The sequence below is a fragment of the Rutidosis leptorrhynchoides genome, chromosome 1 (genome assembly GCF_046630445.1).
Source record: "Rutidosis leptorrhynchoides isolate AG116_Rl617_1_P2 chromosome 1, CSIRO_AGI_Rlap_v1, whole genome shotgun sequence".
NCBI lineage: Eukaryota > Viridiplantae > Streptophyta > Magnoliopsida > Asterales > Asteraceae > Rutidosis > Rutidosis leptorrhynchoides.
Genome location: NC_092333.1, coordinates 583,636,661 through 583,663,787, shown reverse-complemented (window position 1 = coordinate 583,663,787; position 27,127 = coordinate 583,636,661). Strand labels below are relative to the sequence as shown.

The 27,127-nt window shown below is 33.1% G+C and overlaps 2 protein-coding genes across 2 annotated transcripts; both read right to left on the bottom strand.

Moving 5' to 3' along the window:
* Window positions 1-23,043: 23,043 nt before the first annotated feature.
* On the bottom strand, window positions 23,044-25,134 carry LOC139846206 (uncharacterized mitochondrial protein AtMg00810-like). Its single transcript, XM_071835947.1, has 4 exons — window positions 25,001-25,134; window positions 23,790-23,862; window positions 23,418-23,742; window positions 23,044-23,369 (listed from the first exon to the last, which is right to left on the bottom strand). The coding sequence occupies exons 1-4, from the start codon at window positions 25,132-25,134 to the stop codon at window positions 23,044-23,046; spliced, it is 858 nt and encodes a 285-aa protein (XP_071692048.1).
* A 467-nt stretch (window positions 25,135-25,601) lies between these two features.
* LOC139846190 (uncharacterized) lies at window positions 25,602-26,877 on the bottom strand. The gene is made up of 2 exons (XM_071835946.1): window positions 25,822-26,877; window positions 25,602-25,697 (listed from the first exon to the last, which is right to left on the bottom strand). The coding sequence occupies exons 1-2, from the start codon at window positions 26,875-26,877 to the stop codon at window positions 25,602-25,604; spliced, it is 1,152 nt and encodes a 383-aa protein (XP_071692047.1).
* Window positions 26,878-27,127: the final 250 nt, after the last annotated feature.

The window sequence follows — 27,127 nt, the reverse complement described above, 5'->3', positions numbered from 1 at the left end:
CGCCGATGTTAGACGTAAACATTTCAAATTTCAAGTGGGTAACCGCGTCACGTTAAGAGTCGCACCTTGGAAAGGTGCAATCCGTTTCGGGAAACGTAGGAAGCTAAATCCGCTATATTTCGATCCTTTAAATTCTTGGGGTGTTTTGGACCCGTCGCTAGCCGTTTAGATTTTTCCGACTCATTTTGGGTCTCCGTTTATCCTACATTCGATGTATCAACTCAAAGACGTGTTTTGCGAAACGAGAACTTGTTATCTCCTTTGATGAACTCACTATCGACGATAACCCTCACTTCCTAGGAGGACCGGTTGAAACCATAAATCGTGAAGCCAAACCTTAAAACAACATATGATCCCGACCGTCAAAATTCGTTGAAATACCCTAGGACGTACTTCTCCCTCACTCGTAGAATTGGCAACGCAAGATCTCGAGGAAGATTCAACAACTACTACTTCCAACTAAATTTCGGGACGAAATTTCTTTTGAGGCGTGGATAATGTAACATCCCGCGTTTTTCCGTTAAATTTAATTTTAACACCGTTTTTTTTTTAAACATAATCTTTCGTATTTAAATTAATAGTTTTCGTGAGTAACGTTCATTATATTCCCGCTATTTAATTTTGACATCACCCGTTACTCGAGCGTTTTAAAATATTCGTTTGGTTAATTACCGCACCCGCTTTGAAACTTGAGGGACCAATCTCGTCACTTGGCCAAATTGGGGCAACTAGCCACCACCTCCCCACCTTCCTCACCATTCAATCACCTCCATCTCTCTCTCTTTCTCTCTAGCAAGAACACACACACAAACACCCAATTCAAACATTCATCATCTAAATTCGGATCGGGAAGCAAATTTCAAAACAAATTACATATTCGTGATCCTCTCTTCATCCTCTACAATTTGATACCAACTTCATCTCGTTTGGGTAACATTTCTAAAACTCTAGATTTCTCTAAATTCGTGTTTTTGATTTGAAATGGTGTTAGTTAGTGTCTATGGCTCGTGTCTAGCATGAATATATGATTTACTTGCTCGATTTGTTGTTTTGAGTAACTAGTTTGAACATTTGAAATGGGTTTGCTTAATCTTGCATTTTGGAAGATTAAATGTTGTTTGATTGTTAAAGTTCATGTTTTAATTGTGTTACTAGTATCACTAGCTTCGTTTTGATGTATAGGTTGATTTAGAAAACTTCAAAAACCCGATTAATGATTTTGTGATGTTTGACTAGGGTTTGATAGTTCTTGACATGAACTTTTGATGCTTGAATGCCATGAAATGTTAATTGTTAGTGTTTAGTAGTAATGTATGCTTCATTACCTTCAAAACGGCATATCATATGTGTGAATTGGATTCCCGAAACTCGAAATGCATTTGAGGAACTTGAAAATTTGAAAATAGACTTTTATTGATCACTTGACAAGAAATAGGTTGTTGAAAATGATGTTTTTGATTGATGATATGTGGTTAGTTGTATTCCTCGTCAAAATACCTTTTCGACGATATATGATAGGCATTATAAGTGTTTGCGGGTCAAGAGTTGGGTTGGAAAATGTTTTGGTTCGTGCATACTTTGAAAAACTGACCAGAAATCTCTGCCCAGATGGTGGCGCGGCGCGCCCCATCCCCGCGCGGCGCGCGGATTGGCCTGGCCAGATTCTGCTTTGTTTGGCGCATTTCACGCGAAATGTTTGACTAGCTATCGACCTCCGATTCACATGAAACTTGTTTTAATATACTTATATATGAATAAAAACCTCAGAAAAATAGTTCGGGACCCGACCCGAACGCGTTGACTTTTTCGTTGACTTTGACCAAGTTTGACTTTTAGTCAAACTTAACCAAACTTTTATACAATCATTCTAACATGCTTTTATACTTGTTTCTTGTATGAAACTTGACAACGTGATTCACATGCTATACTTAATCGAGTCGTAACGAGCCATAGGACTAATTGAACACATTTCACCCGACCTTGTGTCGTAACCGGTTAATTGATACAACTTACTTGTTTAGGTCAAGGCTAAGCAACTTTCATGCATACGTTACTTTGTGAAGTACTTTTATACTCGTGCACTCGAGGTGAGATCATAGTCCCACCTTTTCAACAACTTTTTATACTTTTAAATTGTGGGCTGAGAAACATATACTTTGTTACATTTTGTACTACTTACTTTTATACTTTGAACACAAGTACAAGGAAAACAAACATTCCACAGCGAGTTAGAACAAAAATCCTCAATTCGATTATCATTAGTTACACTTGCAGGGTGTAAGCGAGAACTTATATTGTGTGGCCATACGGGTTTGACAAACCCTCATTACGGACGGTTCGCTACCGTCTACGGATGAAATATATTTTCGAGAATCAGTGTTTGTTCTAGCACTATGGATGGGGTATACAATGGAGGAAACGTTAAGTCTTGATAATTGGGTGCTCGCGAACAATACTTTTGGAATGCAAACGATTTTGATAATCAACTATGGGAATACTAAATCTTGTGGTTCAAAAACAACGTTTACAAACACCTATGATTTCACCAACGTTTTTCGTTGACAGTTTTCTATATGTTTCTCAGGTTCATACTCGGCTATTTGATACATGCTTCCGCACACTTTGATTTCTTGCTTGAGGTCAAGCATACATGCATACGCTAGTGATAGCACTTTTGGATTAAACCTTAAAGCATACATACTTACGCTATTTATAGCAACTGTGATTTTCAACTTATATTATGTCGCAAGTTATTTCATTTATACTTTACAATTTTTGTAATCTTAAACTTGTTGTCGAATTGTTTGTAAACTAAACTTTGCAAGTCTTGTACGTTTCAAATGAATGCGACATAATTTTGGTCAAACGAGTCTCATATAGGGACTACGACCACGCAACGGGACCTAAGTTAACGGCGCCGTCAATAACGGTTTTGGTCGGGTCGTTACACTAGCACCTAAGTCTGCCAATGCTTCTATTGAACTAAGACTACCCAGAAAACATGGAATTGTGAAACTTCCTGGATCTGATAATTTTTCTGGTATCTTATTCAACAGCACTGCAGAACAATTAGCATTTATAGTAACAGCCGAGAGTTCTTCCATTTTCTTTCTATTTGTGATTAGATCTTTAAGAAATTTAGCATATCTAGGCATTCCTGAAATCACATCAATGAAAGGAAGATTGACATTTATCTGTTTAAACATATCCAAGAATTTGGATTGCTCGGCTTCAAGTCTCTCTTTTCTCATTTTACTCGGGTAAGGAAGTGGTGGTTGGTATGGTTTAACATAAGGTTTAGCCTTAACTGTGTTATCTTCATTAACCTTTTCAACTACCGGTTCTTTTTCCTTATCTTGTTCAGATTGTGGTTCTTGTGGAGTAGGAATAGCATCATCAGAAATTACAGGTATTTCAGGTGGTTTAAGTGTAATAGCACTTCTTGTGTTAATGGCTTTAGCTGTTTCATTCCGGGGGTTAGCATTTGTATCACTAGGTAGACTTCCCAGTTTTCTTTCACCTATCAACCTTGCTAGGTTCCTTACTTCTTGTTCCAGATTTTGAATAGAAGCTTATTGATTTCTAAATGCTTGAGCATTTTGTTCATTCGTTTGTTTCTGAGATGTGAAAAACTGAGTTTGAGAATCAACTAGCTTCGACATCACGTCTTCTAAATTTGGCTTTTTATCATCGGTTTGTGGTGGTTTATTTTGAAAATTAGGTCTTTGTTGATTGTAAGTATTATTGGATACTTGTTGATTGCTTGGACCTTGTTGGTTGTTGTATGGAACATTTTGGTTATAATTCTGATTTTGATTGTAGATCGGTCTTGGCGGTTGATAATTATTCTGATAATTATTTCCAGGCCTTTGGTTTATGTATGAAGCATTCTCTCTTTGTTCCATTGTTAGTTCAATACTAAGACAATCTTTTGTCAAATGTAGTCCTCCACACTGCTCACAACTAATTCGTATTGAGTGGATATCTTTAGTCATCTTTTCCATTCGTCTCTCGATAACATCTATCTTTGCAGAAATGGAATTAAAGTCATGGCTAGAATCGGCTCTAGCTGCTTTAGATGATCTAATGATATCTTTCTCTTGATGCCACTCATGTGAGTGGGAAGCAGTGTTATCAATAATCTTATAAGCGTCAGTTTCGGTTTTCTTCATAATGGAACCACCAGCTGCTATGTCGATGTCTTTTCTTGTTGTGATGTCGCATCCTTGGTAGAATATTTGTACTATTTGACAGGTGTCTAAACCATGTTGCGGACATCCTCTTAATAACTTTCCAAATCTTGTCCACGCCTCATATAGAGTTTCGTTTGGCTTCTGTGTGAACGTAACAATTTCTCTTTGAAGTCTTACGGCTTTAGATGCCGGAAAGAATTGTTTAAGAAATTTTTCAACTAAAACGTCCCATGTATCAATCGCCCCTTCAGGTAACGATTCCAACCAATCTTTGGCTTCTCCCTTTAAAGTCTAGGGAAATAACATGAGATATATCTATTCATCCTCCACTTCTCTGATTTTAAATAGAGTGCAGATCCTATTAAAGGTACGAAGATGTTCATTTGGATCTTCCTTCGGCGCACCACTAAATTGGCATTGATTTGTTACCATGTGTAGGATTTGTCCCTTGATTTCATAATCTGGCGCATTAATGTCAGGTTGAGTAATTGCGTGACCTTGGCTAGTACGTTTAGCTCTCATTCGGTCTTCCATACTTAGAGGTTCCAGATTCTCCATGTTTGAATTTGTTGAATCTGAATCACTAGAGGATTATGATTTAATGGTTCATTCCTCAACAATCTCTGTTTGAATGATTGGTGGTTTCGGAGGAAAGATTAATGGTTCAGGATCTCGGAATCGTCCCTGAATATTCTCCGGATTCTCAATTGTGAGGTCGGGTTCAAAAAATGGATTATCGGAAATTTGAATTGGAGTACTTGGTCGACTAGATGACGATTCTAAATAAAAATCAACGGCGACAATATTTGCTAGATGTCTTGATAGAGTTATAGGTGGTGAACGTACAAAAGGTGGTGAACGTTTTGCTCGGTGCATTCACTGAATATCCTATTAGTTTTTAAAAAGGAAGAAAAATTATATAAGTTATCAAATTAATAGACTTTTCTGATTTTGCCCACGTTTCGAATAGCCAAAAGATGCAGCAGAGGGGCAGGATTCGTTTGGTCTCAATATAATTGAGTACTGTTTGGCTCCAATAACCCGGTCCACGTACAAATCCAACTATTACTACGAACCAGAAAATTTTGATGTCTATCAATTTAACCACTTTAAAATAATTTTTCGTTTTGAAATTTAAAGAAATTTTAGATAAGAAATAGAAAAAATCTAAGTCCTAAAAACTAGATCGGTGAGAAATAAGAAAGAAAAAGAGCGCGTCAAAAACGTCGAAAAATAAAAAGTGTCGAAAAATAAAAATAAGAAAGTAGCGCATCGAAACTTAAAAAGGAACTAAAAACTAAGAATTAAAAGTTGCGTCTAAAAATATTAAAGCTTAAAAGAAAAACTAAATCCAAAATGGCAATAACTTAAAAAGGTACTAAAACTTAAAAAGGCGTCGCAAAATTCTAAAGCACCTAAATCTTAGTCTAAAGAAAAAGCACTTAAGGGATTTTACGGCAATGTCTAAAAATCTAGAAATAAAAATAACTATGGCAAAAACTATGACTTAAAACTAAATACGAGCGAAAATTACAAATATTACAAATAAACAATTAAAAAGATGCGAAATTTTAAAAATAAAACTTATAGTTGTAAAAAGTACAATTTTTATAAAAATATTATTTTTATATTAATATTTTATAAAAGTATTAGTTTATATATTTAATAAAACTAATTATAACTTAATAATACAAATAAATTAAAAACTTAAACTAAATATTAATTTAATTAAAACCCTAATTAATATTAATAATAATAAAATTAACCCTAATTTCGTAATTAATGCTGGCTGTGTTGACCTGTCAGAAACCTCCGCGAGTGCGGATCCTAGCTGGAAAAAAGTACCGCGAGTGCGGATATTCCAGATTCAGATGAGATTAAGGTCGATTTTTATGCAGGCTCAGTTTTTTTTATATATTTTTTTTTTACTTTTTATGTTTTGTTTTTTAATTTTCTGTTTTTATTTTATAGAAAATGTTTTATAATATAACTAAAACTTATAAAATAACTTATTAGTATTTTATAACTAAAAATACCTTTTTTTTTACTTAAAGATATATATTTTTTTTTATGTTTTTATATTTTTGATATTTAAAACTTATGTAAATATATTTTTACAAAAATAACATAAAAACTAATTTTTTTTTATATATATAGCGTCTCGCTTCGGCGTTAAGTGTTGTCCCCGGCAGCGGCGTCAAAAATACTTGATGTGTGCGAGGTGTACTAGGAAATAATATTATTTTTACAACGAAATACTATAAAATACGATACAATTTTACACAAGATATTTATTTATTTATAGAATGGATATACCTAAACCTTGCTACAACACTTATAGGCAGTGTACCTAATCGTACAGTAGTGTAGTTTTTAGTAAGTTCGGTTCGTCCACAGGGAACTCTTAAACAAGCTTAACGCTATATTAGTTTTAAATTTATAAAAATACAAATATATATATATATATATATATATATATATATATATATATATATATATATATATATATATATATATAAGTGATATTATTATTATAAAAGGGGGTTTTTACCGTTTAATGACCAGTTTGTCGATTTTTAAAACTTTAGTCGCAGTTAAAACCTAATGTAAAATATTAAAAATAAATATAACTTAATTTAAAGCGTAAAGTAAATAACGATAATGAAATTGCGATAAATAAAAGTGCGATAAAATAAAATTGCGATAATTAAAGAGTACGATAATTAAAAGTGCAATTAAATACAATGATAATAAATAAATGTGCGATAATTAAAAGTGCAATTAAATATGAAATAAAAGAATTATGCTTATTTAAACTTCCATAATCATGATGTTTGACGTGTTGATTTTTAGTTTATTCCCATGGGTTAATTGTTCTTTGTCCTGGATTATTTAATATGTCCATACGAATTTGTCCATAATAGTCCATCAGTCATAAATATAAAGTGCGAAAGCCTTCGTCAAATTATTCTTATTCCCGAAGTCAAATATTCCAACTAATTGGGGATTCGAATTGTAACAAGGTCTTAATACTTTGTTTAATGAATACACCAGGTTATCGACTGCATGTAAACCAAGGTTTTACTACTTTGTTAACAATTAAACCAATTACCCTTGAATGTAATCCACCCCTGTTTCAACAAGTATATTAACTATTAATCCAATTCCGTGTCCGGTAAAATGAACAATTATTGGTATTTATAGATATCCCGCCCACCGTACCCAGTCAAGCGTATGTGGTTATATATAAATACGTCAAATTATAAGTCTATATATTAAATTAACAAGGTATCATTTAGTTAATATAAAGCCCGTTAATAGCACATAGTCTAATTTCCACAAGTGTCGTTCTTTTGTCCAAACCCCAATTATGGTACACAGCTCAATTACCCAATCTTAATATTTTTAGCCCAACATCATGATCACTTCGTCTTAAATAAGCATAATAATAACTTAGCTACGAGACATTAAATTAAAAATAACATTAACCATAACTTACAGTGATTAAAAATAGCGTAGCATTACACGGACAGAAATTCGACTTACACCCTTACAACATTCGCTAACATACCCTTATTATTAGAAATTAAAATTAAAATTAAAATTATAATATAAATATAAATATATATACGAGTGAGAGATTGAAAGGAAAAAAATGTAAAATTCGTGCAGAATTCGATGGCTTTTATAGGCCCACGTTGCACTGTAGAGTTCCGCGAGTGCTGAGGTTTCCTTCACAAAAGTACCGCGAGTGCGGAGGTCTGATAACAGCTCACATATTAGATCCAAAACGTGGGCTGCGTAAAATTATATTATATAATAATATATATAATTAATTATATATATTATTTTATTCTTATGCATAGTTGACTTGAAATTTTTGGTCCGTCACGTCGAGTGTTGAGAGTTGACTTTGGTCCCGGTTCCGGATTTTTGAACGTCCTTGCGTACAATTTAATATCTTGTATTTTGCGTTTCGCGTCTTGTAATCTTGTAATTTCGAGACGTTTCTCATCAATAATTGGAACCACTTTGATTGTATTTTGTACTTTTGAGCTTTTTGGTCATTTGCATATTTAATTCGTCGAATCTGTCTTTTGTCTTCACCTTTTATTATTTAAACGAATATCACTTGTAAATAGGACAATTGCAACTAAAAGCTTGTCTTTCTTGAGAGATAATGCTATGAAATATATGTTCGTTTTTAGCATTATCAGTTTTAATTCTCCAAGGTCTAGTTTAGCGTATAGTGAATACGGCATTAAATTTATACTAGCACCTAAGTCTGCCAATGCTTCTATTGAACTAAGACTACCCAGAAAACATGGAATTGTGAAACTTCCTGGATCTGATAATTTTTCTGGTATCTTATTCAACAGCACTGCAGAACAATTTGCATTCATAGTAACAGCCGAGAGTTCTTCCATTTTCTTTCTATTTGAGATTAGATCTTTCAAGAATTTAGCATATCTAGGCATTCCTGAAATCACATCAATGAAAGGAAGATTTACATTTATCTGTTTAAACATATCCAAGAATTTGGATTGCTCGGCTTCAAGTCTTTCTTTTCTCATCTTACTCGGGTAAGGAAGTGGTGGTTGGTATGGTTTAACATAAGGTTTAGCCTTAACTGTGTTATCTTCATTATCCTTTTCAACTACCAGTTCTGTTTCCTTATTTTGCTCAGGTTGTGGTTCTTGTGGAGTAGGAATAGCTTCATCAGAAATTACAGGTATTTCAGGTGGTTTAAGTGTAACACCACTTCTTGTGGTAATGGCTTTAGCTGTTTCATTCCGGGGTTAGCATTTGTATCACTAGGTAGACTTCCCGGTTTTCTTTCACCTATCAACCTTGCTAGGTTACTTACTTCTTGTTCCAGATTTTGGATAGAAGCTTGTTGATTTCTAAATGGTTGAGCATTTTGTTCATTCGTTTGTTTCTGAGATGTGAAAAACTAAGTTTGAGATTCAACTAGCTTTGACATCATATCTTCTAAATTTGGCTTTTTATCATCTGTTTGTGGTGGTTTATTTTGAAAAATAGGTCTTTGCTGGTTGTAAGTATTGTTGGATACTTGTTGATTGCTAGGACCTTGTTGGTTGTTGTATGGAACATTTCGGTTATAGTTCTGGTTTTGATTGTAGATGGGTCTTGGTGGTTGATAATTATTCTGATAATTATTTCCAGGCCTTTGGTTTATGTATGAAACATTCTCTCTTTGTTCCATTGTTAGTTCAATACTAAGACAATCTTTTGTTAAATGTGATCCTCCACACTGCTCACAACTAATTCGTATTGAGTGGATATCTTTAGTCATCTTTTCCATTCGTCTCTCGACAGCATCTATTTTTGCAGAAATGGAATCTAAGTCATGGCTAGAATCGGCTCTAGCTGCTTTAGATGATCTATCGATATCTTTTTCTTGGTACCACTCATGTGAGTGGGAAGCAGTGTTATCAATAATTTTGTAAGCATCAGTTGCGGTTTTCTTCATAATGGAACCACCAGCTGCTATATCGATGTCTTTTCTTATAGTGATGTCGCATCCTTGGTAGAATATTTATACTATTTGACAAGTATCTAAACCATGTTGCGGACATCCTCTCAACAACTTTCCAAATCTTGTCCATGCCTCATACAGAGTTTCATTTGATTTTTGTGTGAACGTAACAATTTCTCCTTGAAGTCTCACGGCTTTAGATGCCGGAAAGAATTGTTTAAGAAATTTTTCAACTAAAACGTCCCATGTATCAATCGCCCCTTCAGGTAACGATTCCAACCAATCTTTGGCTTCTCCCTATAAAGTCCAGGGAAATAACATGAGATATAACTGTTCATCTTCCACTTCTCTTATTTTAAATAAAGTACAGATCCTATTAAATGTACGAAGATGTTCGTTTGGATCTTCCTTCGGCGCACCACTAAATTGGCATTGATTTGTTACCATGTGTAGGATTTGTCCTTTGATTTCATAATCTGGCGCATTAATGTCTGGTTGAGTAATTGCGTGACCTTTGCCAGTGCGTTTAGCTCGCATTCGGTCTTTCATACTTAGAGGTTCCAGATTTTCCATGATTGAATTTGTTGAATCTGAATCACTATAGGATTCTGATTTAATGGTTGGTTCCTCGACAATCTCTGTTTGAATGATTGGTGGTTCCGGAGGAAAGATTAATGGTTCAGGATCTCTGAATTGTCCCTGAATATTCTCCGGATTCTCAATTGTGAGGTCGGGTTCAAAAAATGGATTATCGGAAATTTGAATTGGAGTACTTGGTCGACTAGATGACGATTCTAAAGAAAAATCAACGGCGACAATATTTGCTAGATGTCTTGATCGAGTTACAGGTGGTGAACGTACAAAAGGTGGTGAACGTTTTGCTCGGTGCATTCACTGAATATCCTATTAGTTATAAAAATAAAAATTATATAAGTTATCAAATTAATAGACTTTTCTGCTTTTGCCCACGTTTCGAATAGCCAATAGATGCAGCAGTGAGCCAGAACCCTTTAAATTGGAAGCTCACAACTCAGCCACTAACAAATCCAACTATTACTACGAAACAGAAAATTTGGATGTCTATCAATTTAACCGCTTAAAATAATTTTTCGTTGAAATTTAAAGAAATTTTAGAGAAGAAATAGAAAATTCTAAGTCCTAAAAACTAGAGCGGCGAAAAATAAGAAAGAAAAAGAGCGCGTCGAAAAACGTCGAAAAATAAAAGGTCGAAAAATAATAGGCGTCGAAAAATAAAAATAAGAAAGTAGCGCGTCGATACTTAAAAAGGAACTAAAAACTAAGAATTAAAAGTTGCGTCTAAAAATATTAAAGCTTAAAAGAAATACTATATCTCAAATGGCAATAACTTAGAAAGGTACTAAAATATAAAAAACGGTGTCGCAAAATTCTAAAGCACCTAAATCTTAGTCTAAAGAAAAAGCACTTAAGGGATTTTACGGCAAAGCCTAAAAATCTAGAAATAAAAATAACTATGGCAAAAACTATAACTTAAAACTAAATACGAGCAAAAAATACAAATATTACGCTAAAACAAACAAAAATAAACAAAATATAAAAATAAACTTAAAGTTGTAAAAAGTACAATTTTTATAAAAATATTATTTTTATATTATTTATTTTATAAAACTATTAATTTTTATATAATTTATAAAACTAAATAAACTAAATAATAAAAATTAAATAATAAAACTAAAACTTAAATAATAAATAAATAAAAACCTAATTAGGGTTTTAATTAATTATAATTAATAATAATACTCCGTAATGATTGCTGTTGGATGGTCAAACCTGGCGTGTCAGGTACCCTCATGCGATCGCATGAAATTTTGCCTTCGGACTCATGCGATCGTATGTGCTAGGTTTTCGGGCCAGGTGTTGGGCTGCTACAGTACCAGGCCGAGAGTTATATATTTTTTTTTCTGTTTTCTGTTTTAATAAATAATTATATAAATAAATAAAAACTTGTATTTTAAAAACTAAAATAAAAATAAAGAAACTTTATAATTTTATATATATATAACAAACTATTAAAAATATATAAATATTTTGTTTTTCTTTTCTTTTTATATTTTCGTATATTTAAAACGTATTTTTACAAAAGCGTATTTTTATAAAAGTAAACTAAAAATTAATAAAAATCTTTTTTTATATATATAGCGTTGCGCTTCCGGTGTTTAAGCAAGAAGTTCCCCGGCAGCGGCGCCAAAAATACTTGATGTGTGCGGGGTGTGCTAGGAAATAGTATTATTTTTACAACGAAATACTATTAAATACGATACAATTTTACACAAGATATTTATTTATTTATAGAATGGATATACCTAAAGCTTGCTACAACACTTATAGGCAGTGTACCTAATCGTACAGTAGTGTAGTTTTTAGTAAGTCCGGTTCATTCCACAGGGATCTTTTAAACAAGTTTAACGCTATATTAGTAAAAATACAAAAATATATATAAGTAGTATTATTATTATAAAGGGGGTTTTTACCGTTTAATGACCGGTTTGTCGATTTTAAAACTTTAGTCGCAGTTAAAACCTAATGTAAAATATAAATATAACTTAATTTAAAGCGTAAAGTAAATAACGATAATGAAATTGCGATAAATAAAAGTGCGATAAAATAAAATTGCAATTAAATATGAAATAAAAGAATTATGCTTATTTAAACTTCCATAATCATGATGTTTGACGTGTTGATTTTTAGTTTATTCCCATGGGTTAATTGTCCTTTGTCCTGGATTATTCGATATGTCCATACGGATTTGTCCATAATAGTCCATCAGTCATAATCATAAAGTGCGAAAGTCTTCGTCAAATTATTCTTATTCCCGAAGTTAAATATTCCAACTAATTGGGGATTCGAATTGTAACAAGGTCTTAATACTTTGTTTAATGAATACACCAGGTTATCGACTGCGTGTAGTCCAAGGTTTTACTACTTTGTTAACAATTACACCAATTACCCTTGAATGTAATCCACCCCTGTTTCAACAAGTCAATTAACTATTAATCCAGTTCCGTGTCCGGTAAAATGAACAATTATTGGTATTTATAGATATTCCGCCCATCGTACCCAGTCAAGCGTATGTGGTTATATATAAATACGTCAAATTATAAGTCTATATATTAAATCAACGAGGTATCATTTAGTTAATATAAAACCCATTAATAGCCCATATGTAAAGACCCGTCCTAATCCACCTGGACGAAGTCATCAACATTTGGTCCCATTGCGATGATCGGCTCCAAGTAATGTCCTTAACATGAGCTAATGCACAGCGGAAGACTTAATCCATACCTGAGAATAACATGCTTTAAACCGTCAACATAAAGTTGGTGAGATATATAGATTTGATGCTTGCAGAGTTATAACTATGGACCACAAGATTTCATATATAAAAATATAATACACTCGCAAGTGTATGAAAAGCATTCCAAGTAGTGGGCACCCGGTAACTAGCCTTAACAAGAGTGTGTACCCCTGTGTTATAATAATATGTGCACCGAATCAAGTGCGTTCCGTTAACCTCGAAGTACTAAACACCCGTTCTTCTAGTTTAGTAGTGACTAGAACAACATCTGGGTGGGGGTGTAAAACCCGATAGATCTATCTTTAGGATTCGCGCCTACCAGTTCATAAACCAATAGTTAAAGTTACCAAGCTAGGGGATTTTTGATTCAAACCCATGTAGAACGTAATTTTAGTCACTTGTGTCCATAACGTAAATCATTTATAAAAACAGTGCATGTATTCTCATCCCAAAAATATTTAAAGTTTAAAAGGGACTATATACTCACCATACTGTATTTTGTAGTAAAAATACATATAACACCATTGAACAAAATGTAGGGTTGGCCTCGGATTCACGAACCTATATCATTTATATATTTATTATAACATATAATTGTACCCAGGTAAATTCATCTATTAATTATATAATATGTAATTTGTTATATGTATCATTTATATAAAATATGTTAGTATATATTTATATGAATTAAAAATATGTGTTTATGTACATAGTATTTATTTGTCATAAAAATAATGAATATAATAATAATAATAATAATAATAATAATAATAATAATAATAATAATATTTATAATAATAAAAATTTTAATAATAATAATAATAATAATAATAATAATAATAATAATAATAATAACAATAATAAAATGGAAAGGAAGACTACCTTAAAAGCCTTTAATAAAAAGAATGCACCGAGTAGGAATCGAACCCGAGACCTCCCCTTCAATCCCAACACCCTCTACCACTACACTGTCCAATCCTTTCATGCTATTACTCGCGTTTAAATTTCTTTAACATATATCAAAACTCTTGACCCACTCCAATCCACAATCGACCCAACATAGAAGAGTAACACATGGCCTAACAGAAATGATTTCGTGGCCCATTCTAGTGAGGTATTAAACCCGACCAACTTACAATCCGGTAGCCTGTTTTGAAAACTAAGTAATAAGCTAGGCCCGTAACAAAATTCAATTAAATACACCATGGATTTGAGGTGGTTACGGTATTGATTTAAAAAGAAAATAAAAAGTGTGCCAGCCCAACTTCCACTTGAGTATATAAAACGAAATAAATGGAAACATGTGTCCCAGTTGTCACCAACTAAATAGGGTTGTCGGACAGATGCCAAAATCGAAACTCAAAGGTAATAGAAAAAAAAAATCTTGCAGCAACAACGTTTAACAAGAGGTGGTGGTTCTTGTATTTCTTTGAGCAAGATAACAGTAGCCTTATGATGGCGTCGTGGGCCTGTGATGATGATTTAAGTGAGGTTTTCATTCGAACAGGAAAAAGAAGAACATTCGTAGGTTATAGTTCTTTGGTGGTGGTTTCAAGGTAGCAAGGTGGTGGTGTTTGAAGGTGATTAAAATGGTAGATTTGGGTTAGGTGTGTAATCGATGGTGCATGGTGATTGTAAGGTTGTTGAGGGTTTTGCAAGGTGATGATGGCGGTAGTGGTTGTCGTGGAAGGTGAAGGTGGTGATATGTGTGGTGCACGACTGTTGATAGCAAGGTGGTGGACGTTGGGCGGTGTGGATGGCCGTGAGATGGTGGTGTCGGTTAAGGAAGAGAATAATTCAACGAGTTTTCTGTTTAGTTAATCTAATATGTGTCTTTTATGATTACCGATAATTGGTGTAGAAACAGATAAATCGTAAAGCAATATATAAATGGATGTGGTGTCTGTTTGTGTCACAAGCCACACAGAAAAGAACATAAAAGACCAAAATTCGCAACAGATAAAGATAATGATATAATTACGGCTTAAATATCAATATGCAGTATATTACACAAATTAATTTATATTAATTTAACAATTAAATTTCCTTTAATATTAATAATAGTAATAAAATATTGGTAATACATTAATAATATTAGTTAATAATAATAATAGTAAATAATTAAGTTGTAACTATAAAAATTTATAACATTAATATTATTATTTGTAATAATATTAACTATAACAATACTAATATTAATAATATTTTTGAAAATAATAAGACTAATGAAGAAAGTGAAAATAATAAATTCTAAATAAAATTTATACCTTCTTCTATATACATCTAGTAATATTTATGCATAAAATTTATATACATTTATTTTCAAATTATTATATTTAAAATTATGTTTTATTTATCAAATTTTGATTACTTAAATAAGTATAGTACTTAGTACTTATAGATATATATTAAATAAATGAACTCAAAGTATACATTTAATACTTGTTAATGTTGATAATTAGTAAATTTAATAAATATATATATATATATATATATATATACATATATAATATATTCATATTAGTATACACATAAATGTTTGTGAATCATTAGGCTTAGTCAAAGGGTAACTTAATTACCTAAAATAAATAAATTTCAAAACTCTCTATACTCAATAATAAAGATTTTGCTTATCATGTCGGAAATATATAAAGTTTAAGGTTTAAATTTGGTCAGAAATTTTCGGGTCGTTACAGTACCCACCCGTTAAATAAATTTCGTCCCCGAAATTTGGTAAAGATTGTCATAAACAACAATAGGAAATGTTTTCATGACAAATATGAGGTAATAATAGAGTTTTATCAATATCGGAATGGATAAAACTATTCGATCATGTGAAGCGCACGAGTGAAGCTATCACAAAAGAATGAAATGAGTGAATATGAAATTGTTTTAACCGATGACGTGACTAAAATTGATTTTCCGGAATTTATGGAATTAAAGAAAATCTTACGTATTAAGATTTGGTTCTTCGGCGATTTAGAAAACAGGATCTCCTTTGATTTAATGCGGTAATCTGTTTCGATTTCTTTGTCAAATATTTCTGTATAAATCTACCCCTTATACTTCGATGTTCTTGTTTCCGTTTTATATAATCATTGTCATCCATAGTTAATACTCTCTCCTTTTTGCTGCGATCTATATTCCAAAATCTATTTTGGGGATTTGTCCCTTCATTTCTTCTTCCCGTCTTTAAGTCAAGCAATCAATGGTCCTGAGTTCATAGGTATGAGATTTGAATTGAACATAATTCATGCTATTAGAAAGAAAGGGTAATGACACGATTTTAATTTGTCAAATTACCAGACTATCTTGGAAAGGACCGAATCATCAAGAGAACATTTTCTTGTTAGACTTAAAGATTTGAATAGAATGTAAGAGCCGTGTATCATGGCATGTGATGATGGTACTGTGAATCATCACATTTCATTAGAAACTTAACATGACTTACTGTAATATAATGAAGTTGATCAAGTTTCATTATATTATACTAATTCATGCATCAGTTCCCAACATTACTTCAAAACATTCATATTTCAATTTCGAAGGTTTCAGAATTTAGAAACTAACATAGTTTCTTTTATTTTATAACGCAGATATTACGGAAAGATACATGATCGCAGATAGGAGTAGTTGTGAAAATATTTCCTGAAATATGGAGAATATGTATAACAGAAAATATGAAGATATCTTATAATATCTAGAATAAGGTAATGATGAAGAATATCGAGTAGGGTTCTTACTAACTGTTTCAGCAGGTTCTGAATCGTTGGGATTCTTTGAAAGCAGATTCAGTTCTTGTGATTTATCCTCACCTTCCTACATACTTTGCTCAATCCTTTTTCCAGTTCCAAACCTCCTCTTTTCTGAGCTTTACCAACACATTATACTTTATCGTCAAATTTTGACTGCTAAATTCGTTTACAGTTTTTGCTGCTTCATCAGCATTTCAAGAACTAATTCGCAGTTGAGATATTTTTCAGAAACTTCATATTTGAAGTATGAAATTCTTAGGAATAGACGTTGTAAATAGGACGGAAAAGTTTTGCGAGAATTTCAAAATACTAATTGCGAGTTTCGCCAAACGAGCTGCTGGTACATCTGCTGATGTTGTCGCGGAATACAAAAGGTTCTCCGGTAATATCGGCGAAGGAACAAGATATAAATATCAAGGTTATAATAAGAGTAGTCTTACTGAGAAGTTGAAGTGGAGCTGTGACAAAATCAGCTTCTTGAAAAGGAATTGTGAGGTTGTTTTTGCTAATAAATAATAAGGAATTCGACGCGGATACGTTTTAACTATAATTTTGGTTTCGAAAGTTTTTCAGGTGCATAATGTATGCATAAATCTTTCTTCCGTAGACGAGGTGCTGCTGGTTCAACTTCTCGATCGAAGTGTTTTCAAGAATCATGAAAAGATTTGAACACGCATTGTAATTGTCGAGATACGAATGAGGTTTAAGATGAAATCAAGTGGCAAACTTGAAGAATTATTTAGTTTCATATGTTATAATCAATATTTTAATTTAATTCATTTTAATTGTCCAAAGTTAGCAGTCTAGTAGTCCGATGGTTCAATGATTCATATATAATTTAATATATAATATTCGAATTAAATAATACGTATCGTGACCCGTGTACCGGTCTCGGTGTCGATCACAACTCAAAGTATATATATTATTTGAGAATCAACCTCAACCCTGTATAGCTAACTCCCGCATTACTGCATATAGAGTGTCTATGGTTATTCCAAATAATATATACAGATGCGTCGATATGATATGTCAAAACCTTGTATACGTGTCCCGATATTTAAAGTGCGTAAAAATAAATAACAGAAATTAAATGACGATAAATAAAATTGCGAGAATGTAAATTGCGATAAATTAAATGTTAATCAGTTAGCTGGGAGCAGTTAGCCGGAACAGTTAGCGTGTAATCCTAACCAAATTTCAATTAGTTAATTCATCTGTTTCTAACACTTTTTATTTTGTCCAATGTTTTCTTCGTTATGCCACTTGTTGGATTCTAATAGATCAAAATCAAAATATGAAATTTGAATGAAAATGGTTATTCTGTGGTGAACGGATACGTATATCGATAGTTGTAAGTAGGATAGTAAATGATCGTTGAATCAGATTCGAAGAATGTACAGTGTAACTTATTAATGTGAATTCTAAATATTCCTCGGGTACTACCCACCCGTTAAAATATTTTCATCATTAACAGTTTGTACAAAAGAATTTTTAATTACAATCTTTATGAAAATATACTTGCATATATATTTTCATCGGATGTAATCATGGATTTAATGAGTCAAAAACTCATCTGATTTACCGTTAATACTAGATTACATAATCTCTAAAACTTTAGAAATTACATATTCACCATGTCGAACGAGGAAAAATGAGGTAGAATGATACGTAGAACGAAATTAATCGATGTAGAACGATATGTAGAACGATGATCATACTCGGAATACAGAAGGTAATATTGAGGCATGTGATGTTGATATCCGAGGTACAGGTTGTGATGAGATTTACGACACAGTTGTGATTTAGGGGTGATAAGGATACCGTTAACGTTGATGATGGTGATGCTGATTATGCTGCTGGTGCTGCTGCTGGTGTTCGTAACCTTCGCACCAGGTTCTCCAAAGTCGTCACACGAGCGCGTAGTTCGTTAACTTCTTCTAGTACTACGGAATGATCGACGGTTGAAGCGAGTGAATGAATAAGATTCGAACTATGGGATAGTCTGTAATCGTGATGGGATACTCGGAAAAAGGGGAGAGAAAATGGTTTCTCGAACAGGTTCGCTAGTAAGCGCTTTAGGTTGAAAAGGGCAATTTGGTGGATGGAAGAGATCTTCGACGTGAAATGATTTTCGGATATCGGATGATATTATAACTATATAGAATATCTATATGTATTTCATAGACTACAGAGGAATTTATAGTATATGTCAGGCATGTCTACGGATGCGCAAAAATATAGATTATCAGATATGCTAAGATATGAATTTTGTCCATACACTATCGATGCACTAAATGCAATAAGACGTGTCTAGACTTAAGTATGATAAGCAGGCATTTCCCTAAGGATGATAAGCAGATGGTTTCTGACTAGAAATGATAAGCAAAACTTTTGACATGTAGACACGGTCAAAGTCCAGACTCATTAATGTATCCTAATAACTACTAGTCAGACACACTAATGCAAGACCTGGTTCGCTAAGACCAACGCTCTGATACCACCTGTAAAGACCCGTCCTAATCCACCTGGACGAAGTCATCAACATTTGGTCCCATTGCGATGATCGGCTCCAAGTAATGTCCTTAACATGAGCTAATGCACAGCGGAAGACTTAATCCATACCTGAGAATAACATGCTTTAAACCGTCAACATAAAGTTGGTGAGATATATAGATTTGATGCTTGCAGAGTTATAACTATGGACCACAAGATTTCATATATAAAAATATAATACACTCGCAAGTGTATGAAAAGCATTCCAAGTAGTGGGCACCCGGTAACTAGCCTTAACAAGAGTGTGTACCCCTGTGTTATAATAATATGTGCACCGAATCAAGTGCGTTCCGTTAACCTCGAAGTACTAAACACCCGTTCTTCTAGTTTAGTAGTGACTAGAACAACATCTGGGTGGGGGTGTAAAACCCGATAGATCTATCTTTAGGATTCGCGCCTACCAGTTCATAAACCAATAGTTAAAGTTACCAAGCTAGGGGATTTTTGATTCAAACCCATGTAGAACGTAATTTTAGTCACTTGTGTCCATAACGTAAATCATTTATAAAAACAGTGCATGTATTCTCATCCCAAAAATATTTAAAGTTTAAAAGGGACTATATACTCACCATACTGTATTTTGTAGTAAAAATACATATAACACCATTGAACAAAATGTAGGGTTGGCCTCGGATTCACGAACCTATATCATTTATATATTTATTATAACATATAATTGTACCCAGGTAAATTCATCTATTAATTATATAATATGTAATTTGTTATATGTATCATTTATATAAAATATGTTAGTATATATTTATATGAATTAAAAATATGTGTTTATGTACATAGTATTTATTTGTCATAAAAATAATGAATATAATAATAATAATAATAATAATAATAATAATAATAATAATAATAATAATAATAATATTTATAATAATAAAAATTTTAATAATAATAATAATAATAATAATAATAATAATAATAATAACAATAATAAAATGGAAAGGAAGACTACCTTAAAAGCCTTTAATAAAAAGAATGCACCGAGTAGGAATCGAACCCGAGACCTCCCGTTCAATCCCAACACCCTCTACCACTACACTGTCCAATCCTTTCATGCTATTACTCGCGTTTAAATTTCTTTAACATATATCAAAACTCTCGACCCACTCCAATCCACAATCGACCCAACATAGAAGAGTAACACATGGCCTAACAGAAATGATTTCGTGGCCCATTCTAGTGAGGTATTAAACCCGACCAACTTACAATCCGGTAGCCTGTTTTGAAAACTAAGTAATAAGCTAGGCCCGTAACAAAATTCAATTAAATACACCATGGATTTGAGGTGGTTACGGTATTGATTTAAAAAGAAAATAAAAAGTGTGCCAGCCCAACTTCCACTTGAGTATATAAAACGAAATAAATGGAAACATGTGTCCCAGTTGTCACCAACTAAATAGGGTTGTCGGACAGATGCCAAAATCGAAACTCAAAGGTAATAGAAAAAAAAAAATCTTGCAGCAACAACGTTTAACAAGAGGTGGTGGTTCTTGTATTTCTTTGAGCAAGATAACAGTAGCCTTATGATGGCGTCGTGGGCCTGTGATGATGATTTAAGTGAGGTTTTCATTCGAACAGGAAAAAGAAGAACATTCGTAGGTTATAGTTCTTTGGTGGTGGTTTCAAGGTAGCAAGGTGGTGGTGTTTGAAGGTGATTAAAATGGTAGATTTGGGTTAGGTGTGTAATCGATGGTGCATGGTGATTGTAAGGTTGTTGAGGGTTTTGCAAGGTGATGATGGCGGTAGTGGTTGTCGTGGAAGGTGAAGGTGGTGATATGTGTGGTGCACGACTGTTGATAGCAAGGTGGTGGACGTTGGGCGGTGTGGATGGCCGTGAGATGGTGGTGTCGGTTAAGGAAGAGAATAATTCAACGAGTTTTCTGTTTAGTTAATCTAATATGTGTCTTTTATGATTACCGATAATTGGTGTAGAAACAGATAAATCGTAAAGCAATATATAAATGGATGTGGTGTCTGTTTGTGTCACAAGCCACACAGAAAAGAACATAAAAGACCAAAATTCGCAACAGATAAAGATAATGATATAATTACGGCTTAAATATCAATATGCAGTATATTACACAAATTAATTTATATTAATTTAACAATTAAATTTCCTTTAATATTAATAATAGTAATAAAATATTGGTAATACATTAATAATATTAGTTAATAATAATAATAGTAAATAATTAAGTTGTAACTATAAAAATTTATAACATTAATATTATTATTTGTAATAATATTAACTATAACAATACTAATATTAATAATATTTTTGAAAATAATAAGACTAATGAAGAAAGTGAAAATAATAAATTCTAAATAAAATTTATACCTTCTTCTATATACATCTAGTAATATTTATGCATAAAATTTATATACATTTATTTTCAAATTATTATATTTAAAATTATGTTTTATTTATCAAATTTTGATTACTTAAATAAGTATAGTACTTAGTACTTATAGATATATATTAAATAAATGAACTCAAAGTATACATTTAATACTTGTTAATGTTGATAATTAGTAAATTTAATAAATATATATATATATATATATATATATATATATATATATATATATATATATACATATATAATATATTCATATTAGTATACACATAAATGTTTGTGAATCATTAGGCTTAGTCAAAGGGTAACTTAATTACCTAAAATAAATAAATTTCAAAACTCTCTATACTCAATAATAAAGATTTTGCTTATCATGTCGGAAATATATAAAGTTTAAGGTTTAAATTTGGTCAGAAATTTTCGGGTCGTTACACCATAGTCTAATTTCCACAAGTGTCGTTCTTTTATCCAAACCCCAATTATGGTACAAAGCCCAATTACCCAATTTTAATATTTAGCCCAACATCACGATTACTTCGACATTAAATAAGCATAATAATAACTTAGCTACGATACATTAAATTAAAAATAACATTAACCATAACTTACAGTGATTAAAAATAGCGTAGCGTTACACGGACAGAATTTCGACTTATACCCTTACAACATTCGCTAACATACCCTTATTATTAGAATTTAAAATTAAAATTAAAATTATAATATAAATATAAATATATATACGTTGATAGATGAAAGGAAAAAGATGTGTTAAAGTTCGAGCAAAACCGCGAAATTTATAGGCATGTGGCCACAAAAAGTGGCCCATGCGATCGCATGGAAAACAAGCCTACAGGCCATGCGATCGCATGGAGGTAGGTACCAGCTCACATAAGTTTGTTTTCTTGTTTGCCGATGTTTATAATATATAATATAATATATATATTAATTTTAAGAATTAATTATATATTATATTATATTCATGTGCATAGTTGACTTGTAATTTTTAGTCCGTTGCGTCGAGCGTTGAGAGATGACTCTGGTCCCGGTTCCGGTTTTTTGAACGTCCTTGCATACAATTTAATATCTTGTATTTTGCGTTTCGCGTCTTGTACTCTTGTAATTTTGAGACGTTTCTCATCAATAATTGGAACCACTTTGATTGTACTTTGTACTTTTGAGCTTTTTGGTCGTTTGCGTCTTCAATTCGTCGAATCTGTCTTTTGTGTTCACCTTTTATTATTTAAACGAATATCACTTGTAAATAGAACAATTGCAACTAAAAGCTTGTCTTCCTTGAGGGATAATGCTATTAAATATATGTTCATTTTTAGCATTATCAGTTACGAATCCAGCATGTCTCAACAACAACATTAGCAACTCCGCGATATTCTGCTTTGGCACTGGAGCGAGATGGCGTGAGTTTCCGCTTGGAAGACCAGGATAGCAAGTTGTTGCCGAGAAAGACACAATATCCAGAAGTGGAGCGTCTGGTGGTCGGGCAGCCAGCCCAATCTGCATCAGAGTAGGCGACCAATGAGGTGGGAGATGACGCATAAAGCTGCAGGCCAAAGTCAGGAGTCCCCTGAACATATCGAATGATCCGCTTGAGAATGTACAAATGTTGCTCTCGAGGATCATGCATGAATAGACATATCTGCTGAACTGCATACGAGATATCTGGGCGAGTGAATGTGAGATACTATAAGGCACCTGCAAGGCTGCGGTAGAGTGTCGGATCCTTGACAGGAGGACCATGGGCAGTAAGCTTGGCACCCGATTCTACAAGGTTCCAGCAAGGGTGACAAGTGGACATATCAGCCCGCACAATGATCTCGTTGGCATACTGTCGCTGAGAGAGAAAAATTCCAGATGCAGTGCGGGTGGCATGGATGCCTAGAAAGTAGTTAAGTGGTCCCAAATCTGTCATAGCAAATTCCTGATACAAGGAGGAGATGATCCGCTGAAGAAGGCCAGTAGAAGAAGTAGTCAAAACAATATCATCAACATACAGGAGAAGGTAGGAAGTGTCAGATCCCTGTCGGTAGATAAAAAGTGAAGTATCACAACGACTCTAATGGAAACCGATTCGCTGAGCATACCCTGCAAAACGTTGAAACCATGCACGAGGGGCCTGCTTAAGTCCGTATAAGAATTTCTGCAGTAAGCAAACATGATCTGCAAAATGTTGAAACCATGCTCTGATACCATGTTAACAAGTGTGATGGGATTGTTATTGCTTGAATCATCATACGTACATACATGCCAATATAAAGGCTAAAACCCTAACCAAGATAAATGGGCTAAGCCCAATAACTACAATACATGGACTACAAATATGTAGGCTAATAAAATCTGCTAACAAAAACATTTGGCCGCTCGCAGGATAAGTCTGCAATTGAGAAAACAAACAACACCTAAGTTCATAATTCTTCATCTAGGTTACACTCATCAAAATTCTAGACTAATCGAACAGCCAAAATATCTTTCAATAATAAATATTCCATTTCTAGGAGTTCATTTGTTTCTTTGGAGAAGTAAACTTTCACAACACATAGAGTATATATAACGTTAAAGAATGATCACTTACAACTCCTATTTTTCTCATAAAATATTAATGTTGCCCACATAGATAGTCCACTGTCTTGCATTTAGACCACTCCTAACCATAGCGCACTTCCTCTCCAGGACACACCACCACATCAGCGCCAGATCAGCTTTCTCTCTCCACCTTCCTCACCACTTCCTCCTATAACACTCCCATAACATACTCTTCCTCATTAGACCATTCACAGTGGTGACGGGTGATGGGGGCGTGATGGAGTGTTTTTGTGGGGTATAGTGCTAATTTGGCAAAGGTGATGGCGTGATGGTGTGATGCAGTTTGTAGTGGTGGGCGTGATGGTTATGTGATGAGTTAATTTTAATTTAATTTTTCATTTTTATTATTATTATTATTATTATTATTATTATTATTATTATTATTATTATTATTATTATTAATATTATATTATTATTATTATTATTATTATTATTATTATTATTATTATTATTATTATTATTATTATTATTATTAATATTATTATTATTATTAAATTTGTTATATTTATTATTATTATTACAAATATAAATCAATAAATTTTTTTTAAACGGCATTTTTATTATCACAAATTCACGGTTACAATTTTTTAAAAACCTAAGATTAAACACAATAACAACGATAATAAAACTAAACAACGATAATACAACACAAGATTTAGAAATCATTGAGGTCGGGAGAATCCGATGAATAGAACTTGCCATCGGTGTCGTACTGTGGCCCGGAGGGTACGTACTCCTCTTCATCCGACACAATGTATTCGCTGTCATCCTGAAACTCGATATACAACTTGATCATTTCGTTGTTGGTCACAGCTCGACCCACAAGCATGGTTCAGTCTTCTTCATCTTTAAGAAGACTGGCAGGAACATTTGGTTCCTTGAAGAACCACACTTGTGAGAATGCAAGAGGTATGTCCTCTTTTAGAAATTCAAGTTGTTCAGACAAAGGATAACCTCGGACATTCATGGAATATTCCCTCTGTTCAGAATTAACGGTGGAGTAATTCTTGACCTCGCGGTCGAATTCTCCATCATAGTTAACTTGCAGCATAACATTAGTTTGAGACATTTTGAACTTATGAGATTTAGAATTAGTAGAGAATGAGGTGTGGTCAGTTTACAAATGAAGGGTAGTATTTATAGTGGTAGAATCACCTGTTTGAACGAATCCAAAGTTTGAATTATAAACACATGTTGAATACAGAGAATCCCTGCTCAATATTGCTTTATACAGAGAATCTCTGCTCAATAATGCTTTATACATCTTTATGCAGAGCATCTCTGCTCAATAATGCTTTAGACAGCTTTATGCGGAGCATCTCTGCTCAATATTGCTTTATGCGGAGCATCTCTGCTCAATATTGCTTTATGCAGAGCATCTCTGCTAGGCATCTTTGAATGAATCCAAGATTTAAATTACCAAATATAATAAAAATAAAAATCACACCATTTATTAAAATTCAAGATTACACAATTAATTATAATTCAAAATACAACAATTTATTAAACATAATACATAATGAAAATTAAGCGTGTAAACTTCTAAAGTTCGGTGGAAGTGCCCGAATGTTCTTTCAACATCTTTACGCGCACTTTCTTGAAATCTTTTAAATTTTGCACGTGGCTCGTCGGTTGGGGTCGAATATGCCTTCATCAATGTTGACCAATCTGGATAAATACCGTCCGCTAAATAATAACCATTTGTGTATTCATTTCCATTAACAGTAAATGGGGTAAATGGCGCATTTCCATTCTTAATGTCATCAAACAACGAAGATTGATTCAAAACATTAACATCGTTGTTTGCACCTGCGGCACCGAAGAATGCATGCCAAATCCATGTATCATATGAAGCAACTGCTTCAAAAACTATGGTCGGATGACCTTGATGGCCACTAGTATATTGCCCTTTCCAAGCATTTGGACAATTCTTCCATTTCCAATGCATGCAATCAATGCTTCCAAGCATTCCCTTAAACCCATGTTTTTCTTCGTGCGCGTTATACAAATGAGCTATATCGCTACTCGTTGGTTTCCTCAAATATTCATCAACATATAGTTCTAACACACATTTACAAAAGCTATTGAGACAGAGAATTGATGTACCTTCAGCCATTTGTAAATATTCGTCAAACATGTCCGCTGTTGTACCGTAAGCCAATTGACGAATCGCGGATGTACATTTCTGTATCGTAGTAAAACCTTGTCGACCAATAGCATCATTTTTTTGTTTAAAATATTCAAAATGAAGTGGTAATGGATCGACATCGTAATTGATTATATCATTCACGATACGCTTAAATAATCTACTACTCATTCTAAAACGTCTCTTAAATCTAGTTTCAGGATAAACTGGATTATCTGAGAAATAGTGTTTGTATAGATTATCACCTGCTAGTTCACGATCTCTACGAATATAAATTCGAGTTCGTGGAACACGTACATTGTTTGCAGCCTCTTCTGCTGCAGCCTCTTCAGCGTCTAATTCTTCGGACAATTCTCGTAAAATCATCAACTCATCTTCATCATCCGAATCCCATAAATCAAAAAGTTTAAACAAAGCTTTTGCCATTGAATTTTTTGTTAAAATTGTGTATAAAGTGATATATTGATAAAATTGTGTGAATAATTAAAATGGGAAGAGTGGGATATATATATATATAAAGAAAAAAATAAAAAAAAATAAAAAAAAACCCGGATTATTTTCAAACGGCTATATAGCCGTTGCAAACACGTGGTCGGCTCCCATTCGCAGTTCAAGTTTTCTTCTCCAGGTGATGAAACCATCGCGCCACCACCATCACCCCTCCATCACGCCGCAC

Coding starts and splice junctions, on each gene's coding strand:
- LOC139846206 (XM_071835947.1), bottom strand. CDS start 25,134: ATGCTTGTGGGTCGAGCTGTGACCAACAACGAAATGATCAAGTTGTAT. Junction 23,743..23,789: donor AGGGTATGCTCAGCGAATCG/GTTTCCATTAGA, acceptor ATCTACCGACAG/GGATCTGACACTTCCTACCT. Junction 23,370..23,417: donor ACTCTACCGCAGCCTTGCAG/GTGCCTTATAGT, acceptor TCTCGTATGCAG/TTCAGCAGATATGTCTATTC.
- LOC139846190 (XM_071835946.1), bottom strand. CDS start 26,877: ATGGCAAAAGCTTTGTTTAAACTTTTTGATTTATGGGATTCGGATGAT. Junction 25,698..25,821: donor ACACGCTTAATTTTCATTAT/GTATTATGTTTA, acceptor ATTCATTCAAAG/ATGCCTAGCAGAGATGCTCT.